At 48.7% G+C, this 9537-nt stretch overlaps 1 protein-coding gene across 1 annotated transcript; it reads left to right on the top strand.

Moving 5' to 3' along the window:
- The first annotated feature begins 579 nt into the window (after positions 1 to 579).
- On the top strand, positions 580 to 6421 carry LOC142817272 (uncharacterized). The gene is made up of 2 exons (XM_075894328.1): positions 580 to 704; positions 3832 to 6421. The coding sequence occupies exons 1-2, from the start codon at positions 675 to 677 to the stop codon at positions 6052 to 6054; spliced, it is 2253 nt and encodes a 750-aa protein (XP_075750443.1). The 5' UTR covers positions 580 to 674; the 3' UTR covers positions 6055 to 6421.
- Positions 6422 to 9537: the final 3116 nt, after the last annotated feature.

The following is a 9537-nucleotide window of genomic DNA, read 5'->3' as shown; positions in this document are numbered from 1 at the left end:
AGAGTTCTAGTGCCAGATCTTCAAAGCGGCTTGCGTTCTTTTGTATACTTCAGTGGGTGTGGCTGGGATTACAAGGGATCGCAAGAGTACGCGTACGCAAGTTTCTTCGGGTCTTCGGCCTTTCGCGCAGCTCCGAGCATGAATGGATGGAATAACATTTATCAATGTCCTGTGAGAAGCACGCGAACACGCTCAGGGCTCCCACGTTGGGACTGAGAGGCCTAGCCTGACAGCCGCATCGCGGGTTTGCTGGATGGCTCGTTTCTGGTCGGCTAGGCTGGAGTTACGCAAGGCAGCCGCCCACCTCGCCGAAGTAGCATCGGGGTTGGCATCGTTATACATAACGCGATCTAATAATCACCACGCATAATTTGCTCGATGAACTAAAGAAAGACGATGAGGCCACTAAAGAAAGACGATGAGGCCAAACGCCGCGAGGGGTTCTAGCTGCTGATCTGAATGACGCAGTGTCTCGAGATCGGGTGAGTCTCGTGTCTCGTGAAACGAAGCCCAAGAGAGCGTGCTCCGTGCTAAGCGTGTCCAAGAAAACGCGCAGACGCTCGTGTCAACCACACGTGGCTCCACGCAGCGTCCAGCTGAGCTTGGTTCCAGGAATTTCGCCTAACGCTGTGGCCGCTGCTGGAGGTGATCAGTCTCCGCGCTTGTTAGTGCCAATGGATCAGAGGCGATGCTTCAGCAATAGCGTAAGTGACCTGTTCGCTCACTTGCTTTTACGATGTTCTCTGTCATTTCTTTTTGAACATGTTCGATTAATTCGTCCCTAAGAGTCGCCGACGGCTCAAGGTGTTGCTGCCACCTGTGGTCATTGTGCATCCTGTCGATCTAGATCAATAAATTGAAGAAGCTCACTGGTCATATGACGCAGTTCTTACTGTGAGCAATGAAGAATATGTAGGTAAATTACCGCGTATTTTCAAAGAGATTACTGAAGATAAGACTGAAGAGCCAAAATTTTCGTATTAGGAATGGGATAAAATGCCGGCAACGCTCACGTACTTAGGTGTAGCCGCACGTAAAAAGAACCAAGTGTTCCAAGAAAGTGTCCTGACACACTGTGGTGTGCCACACAGTCAGATTATTGTATTGAGTGAAAACGACGCTGATTTCGCTAGTGGGTAAACGCGTTCCTTGACAAACTTACCCTGCACCGCACTTTGAAAGGTACAGAATGTGTTTGGATAGTTGGTATTGGTCTCAATAACAGGTGTTGAGTCTCGCACAGTGTCACATGTAACGTGAAATTGTTTCTATCGTCTGGAGGTACCGCTAAATATGATAAATATAAATATAAAGGAGCCCTGCAACACTCTTGAAGCATGGTCAGAAAACGCTTCCTATTTGTTGTCTAGGCTTCCGACAAGCCTAGACAACAATTGTCTAGACAAGCCAATTATTATAAAGCATCATTTGCCCTGGTATTCACAATTAGTTATCAAAGTCAGCTAACAATTGCTTTCTCTTTTCACAATAAATGGCGCTACAAGCTGAAAAATGTCTCGTCACGGACATTGCATCAGCCATAGGCTGGCTTAAGCATGGCGCGCTTGGTCGTTACAGGGGCTGCTACGGGAGGCTGCGACTTGTTCTCGCGAGTGCGCATTCGCACTGAAAAGCTATGCATTCAAAGAAAAAAAGGAGATAAACTGCTTAAGGTCACGAGGTGCGCGTGACACATTCTCTTTTACCGAACCATACCTCCCAGATTAGCTTCCAGCGCTTTCGTCGGAACGATAGAGGAGAAAAGGCAATCCACCTTTTACATGGGCCGGGAGAACTGGCTTTAAACCATAACGAAAGCTTCCGAAATTGGAGATGTTACGCGATTTTTCCGCTAGGGATGGGCGCTTGCACCGTGGTATCGTGGAAAAGGCGGATGGCAGCGCGCGACAAACCTTTGGAACACCGCCCCGTACTGGACTGATGTTTGCGGCGATGAATTCCTGAGACAATACGCTCTTCTAGTGAATCCATTCCATGGCTACTTAAAGAACTGTGGCGGGGCCCCTTTAAAGCTAAAATGCAGAATGGGCCTTGTAGTTTCAAGCGTGTAAATGAAATCGGGGCAGCTATGCACTAGTGGTGGTGGTTGTAGTTCTAAGGAAGAGGAAAAATGCACCTAATTTCTGTCTGCCTTAAAGGCGACACGGCGTGGTGCCTTATAGGGGGGGGGGGGGAAGGAGGGATAAAAAGAATAGGAGGAAATAGATTAAGAAATAGAGAGGCAAGCGACAGAAAATAGAAGGAGATAGAAAAGTGGGGATCTGGTCGAAGCAGTCCAAGGATAAGGCACCACAATGCGAGAGCTTCACGGCGTCATGAGACCGCGGAGGGCGAACCAGTCGGCAGGAGCTACGCTGTCGTCGGAGATCGCGAGGGTACGAGCGTCCAGCTTGAAATTCTCCGAGCGAATCTAGTGCGAATGCCGAGGACACAGTGGAGCTGATGGCCTTCACTTCCCCCTTTTCCTTTTTCTAACCTCGCGTCACTGTTTCTCATCTTCACTTCCCTTTCGTGCCACTGTATACACTATAGTATATTGTACTATATTTATTAAAAAGGGCTAGCTTCTTTCCCCTTTTCCATCTTTTCACCCTCACATCACTTCTCATCCTCACATGCACTTAGCACCTTTCGCTGTGCCATATTATACCTGGCTATGCTGTGAGTCACCCTCGACCCCCCTTTCCTTCCTTTTGCACCTGACATCACTCCTGACGTTCATATTATTTCCACTTCCTTGCTCTACTATACTCTACAAGATTATATTAGCTTCCACCCTTTCCCCTTCTTTCTTTCCTCCTCACCTTCACATGACTCCACACCTTCACTTCTCTTTCCAGCTACTGCCGACACTATACTATATTGTACTATTTATTCTACGTGCTTTTCCTTACCATCTACTCCTCCTCCTTATCTCCCACTCTTCACCCTCACAGAAGTCCTCAGCCTTGAATGTCCCACTCACTTGCTATACCGTACTATACATGTCTAAGGAACAATTCACCCTCCCTCCTCCTTTTTACTCACGCAGCACGTTTCACGCTCATTTCCTTTCCACCCCCTTGCTATATTACACTGAAAAAGGCGATATGATTCACCCTCTTCCCTTCATTCGCTTCCTCTTTTTTTGCTTCCTCACCTTCACGTCACTCCTCTCCACCCTCACTCTTCTTTCTTACCCCCTTTGCTATACTGCGCTGTGCTTCCGCCTTGGCTTAGCGTGCCGCGGCATTGCTAAGCTCTGCTCCGCCTTTATGAACAAGGTTTTTCCTCGTTCGGCCGTTTAATATGGGATGACAACGCAGTTTTGCAAAGGTTAAACAGCTCCTCCACTTAATATAAGGGGACTGAAGAATACTTGTATTTCATCAAGTAGGTGATCTGTCGAAACCGCGGCAGATTTAACATACGACATAGGTGCCATATGTATGGGTACAGCAAAGGCTTCGATGTGTAGACTTAAGACACCTAAAAATTGAAAATACGTGATCTGAGAGGTTGCCGTGCATTTTACTTGAAATAAATGCTCTCAAGCAAGAGACATTATTATTATTCTCTTTTTTTTTCAGCAGCACTGCACCACTAGATTTCTGCCATTAGAGGCTTTAAGCAGAGCAGCCTATGCAGCATCTCGGTTGAAAAAGTGCCAATGCGCGTGATGTGTTCGATCGAATACGCGAGGAGCGTTGTATGCCTGTTGCATGCGCTGTCCTATCAATGGGCTTTCAGCACGCACTGAAGAAGCCCCTTCTTGTCGATATACAATACAGAGAGTAGCCGAGTGTAAGCACGACAAGTGTTTGTCCCCAGGTCTACACGATGGGACCATGGAGCGGCCGCCTGCGCGACTACGCTGCGTACCTGGTCACCAATCATCCCAACCTGTGTCCATCCATCAATCAGCTGTTCTCTAACCTTCTCTACTTGCGAAGCATCCTAAGCCAACGCCAGGTAGACCACGACCGGTCGTGCACGGCAGGAGCACCCGATGGATGCTTCCTGCTTGCGGAACTTTCCCTGTGGAATGAATTCCTGTGGGTCGCCAACTTCGAGCTGCGCGAAGTCCGCCCTGGGCGTTTGGCTCTCGCCTGCCTCCGGGGTCAAGTGGTTCCAATCACGTCCGACATGCAGCGCAGGCACTCGTTCGTGCTAATTCACTGGCTTCTCATGGAACATCGGTGCATCGAGTCCGTGGAGCTGTGCGAGTCACGAATCACTCGGAACCGCTTTCTCTTCCGGGATGGCCTCCGGCTCAGCCGCAACCTCAGGCACGTCAAGCTCTGCTACTACCTGCTCGACGACTACCCACTCAGAGACCTTATCAGCGTGCTACACTCCAACGTCTCCACGCTAGATACTCTAGAGGTTGTGAGCGTGCGCTTCTCGGACATCGGTGTCCGGATGCTGTGTGAGCTGCTGGTCAAGTGCCAAGCACTGCGTACGTTCATCTTCCTCAATAACCACGTCAATGCGCTCGAGATTGAGGCGCTGGTACGCTGCTGTGCCGCGCACCGCACCCTGCGCAGGGTCCACGTTGATGAACTGCTTGTGACGCCAGAGGGCTGTCACGCACTGGCCGACATGTTGTCTCGAAATACGGTGATCGATGAGCTTGTGGTGAGCGGTTTCGCGCGAGAGCCGTACGAGCCGGCCTGTGGTTTTTCATCTCTGTTCACTGCGGTCGCGAACCGGTGCAAGCCGCTCGCCACGTTCGAGCTGTGCAACTTCGTACTAAGCGAGGCGGACTTCGAGGAATTATCTAGGGTGATGAGTGGCGGCGCGAGTGTGAAAAGGCTCTCAGTCATGTGCACCGCAGCCTCTTATGATCTCCGCCTGTCCCTCGCACCGATGATTTCGAACAACACGATGCTTGAAGAAATTTTCGTAAATAGCTGTCTGGTGCGTGGTGACGAGCTTGAAGCCATAGCAAAAGCCATCGAGGGCAACGTGACACTAAAGAAGTTGACCTTAAACCAGGCATGTTTTAGCGGTAACGCCGCGTTGCCCCTTGTAAATGCCATGTTGGTCAGCAGGACACTGCAGTTCCTCAGCATCGGCACGGTCAGACAGCCGGGATTGTCAAACTTTTCGAAGCAAGTCAGCGACAATGATCTGAGGAGTAGGGTAGAGTTCAACTGTCTTTGCCTGTCAACCGATGATCTAATTGCATGTCTGCAGCAAGGCCCTAAGACCTCGCACGTGACCTTTGGACCACCTGCTCCTCTGACAGAGTATCAACTCCAGGGACTCGCGCGTGGACTCTGTGGGAACGTCTACCTTACCAGTCTCGTGGTCCTCATAAATGGAATGATTGACTTCAACCTGGCTGTTCTGCTTTCAACCGTGTTCGCCAGCTGTCGCTCCCTAAGGGATGCGCAGCTTTCTTTCGTTGCGGACTCGATGGAGGCCGTGATGCTGATCGGAGGGATCTCCAAGAGCCGTAGCATCCGCTCGATTATTTTTGGTGGCTGGAACTTTGACTACTACGTGGCCACCGCCTTGGGCAATATGCTGCGCATGATGCGCACCCTTACCCATCTGACGTTTGAGGCACTGATGCCCAATTCCGCTGTCTCGCTGATGACAGAGTTTCCGCGGGCCTTGGAAAGCAACTTTACGCTGCTCAGCATAAACGACTACGAGCGGAGAGACTTCGAACGAAACGTGTTCGAGATACGTGACGCGTTGCGACGCAACTTGTCCCTGCTGCAGAAGGCGACGCAGTTCGTCGTGCCGCCCTGCTGCAACTCCAAGGCGGCGGCCGCGGCGTTCGAGAAGGTGCGCGAGAGCCGAGCACTGCTTGACAACGTGATGCAACTGGCGGACTTGACCGAGGCCGAAGCGGCCGAGGCGATCAACCGACGACGATGGTACCTTGACACCAACTTCCTGGCGCTCGCCGGTGTGGTCAGGGACAAAGTCCAGTGCCACCGTGCACCGGCTGGTGTCGACTGCCCTCGTCAGTTGGATGAAATTGACTTCGACAGCTGGATGATCATAAGGTCGTACCTGACCATCGATGACATCTTGTAGTAGAGTGATTCTCAATACGCATGTGTGTGTTCGCGGTGGGAAAAGGCGCGGGGGAGGGACTTTTGATGTTGCGGGACATGAATTGTGCCAGCCAACGCCTCTGTTTAGATGGTCGTACAACATCTAGCGAACCGTTACGAGCCATACATAAGCCGCGGGACTGGCTCAACACCAAGATATAGCTAGGGTGTTAAGCGTGGCTCATTGCCTTTTCTATTGGTTTTTGATCGGTGCAAAATTAGCTAATGTGAGGTGATATTACGAAAATTCATTGAATGCAAGGACTCCTGCACTTACATTTCTTCCACGCAAACACTGTTCATTCGTGGGAGTAGAAACCGCAGAAGTAAATGTACGTCACCTATAATATGTTAACAGTTATGTTTTTTTGTGTGTGCATGTTTTACTTATTTGTTGTAAATAAGAGTCAAGTAAGGACATTGTTTTGTTGCCCGAGTTGCGCATAGATATATATAGTTCAAGGTGAAATTTCTGCGCTGTTTGCGCAGATAGTTTATTATAGCGAAAGTAGTTATGAGATCAGAACATGGATCACTAGCGGCGCCATAGTCGACCGCCACCACCGGCGTCCATAACCAGTTTCACCCAAAAACGCCAAGGACATGCGGTGATACAGTAAAATTCGAACCCGGCTCCACTTAGAAGTGTGGCAGCTTGGGCTAGTTGGTATGGCATGACGATAGTTATAGCGCGAGAACAAAACAACGACACAGAGACAAGAAGGAAACGAAAGACACGAGCGCTTGTGGCTATAACTATCGCCAGCTCCACTGTGCGCCAGCCCAATATTATACCACTGAGCCACGCCGGGGCTTGGGACCAGTTCGCAAACTTGCCTTAGGCAGGCTTGATGTCGGGAAAGAAATCGCGTTAATATGAGTAATAAAGCGTTTTAAAACATCACATCAGCAACCAGGTGTCACACAATGCGAATCGTGTAAGGATTGGGTCGTCCAATGCTCCAACCCATTAGGAAACGTGTTCCTTATCACCAATTAATTGGGGCACATACCCATTTCAAGCACAATTCTTCATTGCCGTCAGCCAGTGCATCAAAAACGCACAAAATTCCATCCAAGTGTGTAGCGGATACCACGTGTCTGCGAAGGATGACGAAGGTTAGCAAAGTGAATGCTGGTATACTACACAAATACATTAACATCTATGGCGGAATGGGTACCCAGCAAGTGTGCTTGCAATAGTCACCCGGAGTCTTTAGAAAAAGGACTGAAAGGCTGCTCTGGCACAGCTTTCGATGTGACTGTGCTGTGCGTCCGGCGCAGGCCTGGCGTTTTTTTTTCTTTGTTTCTTTTAAGCTGCTGCGTGTTGTGTAAACTTGTACTCTGCGAGTATATTCTTTTAGTGACTCTCTACGACACTTTTATTTTCATTTGCTTTATTATACGTTGCTCACGTAGAAAACGTCTAGGAGGCGTATTACAATGCGCGCGTTATTAGAGGACTTGTTATCTACTCACTGATGACTGAGTTATGAGAGATGAGAACCCGACGCAAAATTAAATACAGGATCAAATATAACGTTCAACCTTCGTGATCGCGTCTACTTGCGGCCACCAGCTGGATTGCTCGTAAGGTTGTTTGTAAGACGCGATCCAATGCCGGTGATAGCGTAATGGTTTGTACAAACTGCTCAATAGTTTTATACAAATTGTCAGATAACGTTATCATTTGAGTTGTACCATATCGTGCCAATTGGTGATTTCGGAAGGGGATGTGGAGGTAGGATTGTAGCAACTTATTAATATATGTGTGAATTGGCGAAAGCTTGGGCGTTGATTCTAACAATTGTTTTGTTTGATGTTTATGCATGAACGCATGCTAACCATTACGGGTTTATAAAAAGAAATCCTGTATGCCATACATGCATATGAAGAAAAAAAACGGGACGCGATCACTTTAACTTAAAGTCGTTTCTTGGCCCTCGTTTTTTGACCCCAAGAGGGCGTGTTAGCCATACATGTGGGCCATCATCATCATCATCATCATCATCATCATCATAATCATAATCATCATCACCACCACCACCATCATCACCACCATTACCACCGCCGCCACCACCACCACCATCATCATCATCATCACCACCACACCATCATCATCATCATCATCGTCGTCGTCGTCGTCGAAGTCGTCGTCAAAGATAGTCAAGTGTGGAGCACGGGCTGCTAGCAAGAGAGGGGTTCGCGGGCCACGTGCCACGTGTTTGAGAACCCTGTTGTATATGGATTAGTACGTTGTTAAGACCGCCCTAGGTACCTCTGTAGTTACGTCGTCAACCCCTTGAACACGAGGTGGTGTGTTCAATTTTTGCTGTGGTAGCCGCGTTGCCATAGATTGGAGGTAAAAGAAAATTCCTAAAGAAGTTTAATAAATCTCGCACTTCGGTATAGACCCGCGTTAAAATTCGACAGATCTCACGTATCACGGGAATCGATGGCTAAGCATGCGGAGGGAAGGCGATTGTGATGTGAATGTTTTATTGAGCGAAACGTTGCAAAATTCCACTAAATATATGTAAAAGTGTTGAACGCACAGGTATATTCAACAGTCGCATATGCTTTATGTAGCCAGTGCACAATTGCGTTATGATGCCAACAGCAACATAGATATTACCAATACTAGAAGCAGTAAGCTGATAATCAGCGCTTGTGGTTGTGGGGGTGGTAGCTCTGGCTAGTAGTCCAACTTCAGTGGATGGTGCTCAAGTATACAATTGGCATTAATTAGACGTGACACCTGTATCATAGTGGTACACACGTAACGTTTGCAAATTAAATAAGGAACACTGCAACCACAAGTGACATTTCGCCGACATAACGTCTGCATGGCGTCTTTTTCCAAAGCAGTCTCGAAATCTGGCGCAGCTCTATGGTGGAATACTCGAGTGCCACGAAGATTTCTCGGGTTCGATTCCTGCTGAGACTTTATTGTTTATTCTTCGCGTCTGTCGGGACAGCGCTGCAGATGTCAGTTATCACCAACCCCCTTCGCATTTAAATGAGCAATATCTGTTCTCGCCGTTCCTGCGTTGAACGAACGGTCAATCACCCGTGGTTCATACCCACTGACCGCGGTCCGTGACTTGCGGGTATGTGTCGCACGTGTCTGCAGTTTGGCGTTTGACGACGTATGCGACGGTATTTTTACCTCATTCATGCCATGACTAGGTAGACGTATTCGCCACACTCTCTTATCTTTCCATAATAATTTTGAACTACCGCAACTTAAGGAGGCAAATACGATTGCGCCCGGACGTCGATGTGACTGGATAGACATTTAAATATATACGTGGATAGAAACGCTCAAAATGCCGCGGTCCGCTGACAAATCTCTAGCGTTACAAAAACACCCATGCTGGTCTTAATTAGCCAAAGGTCCTCTAGTCAAGCGTGGTTCAAAATGTGCTCCCGTCCTGTTTGCTTGCCCTATCTTCGTCCGTGT

The sequence above is a fragment of the Rhipicephalus microplus genome, chromosome 5 (genome assembly GCF_043290135.1).
Source record: "Rhipicephalus microplus isolate Deutch F79 chromosome 5, USDA_Rmic, whole genome shotgun sequence".
Lineage (NCBI taxonomy): Eukaryota > Metazoa > Arthropoda > Arachnida > Ixodida > Ixodidae > Rhipicephalus > Rhipicephalus microplus.
Note: the sequence above shows the minus strand (reverse complement) of the source record. Positions and strands in the feature narration are given on the sequence as shown.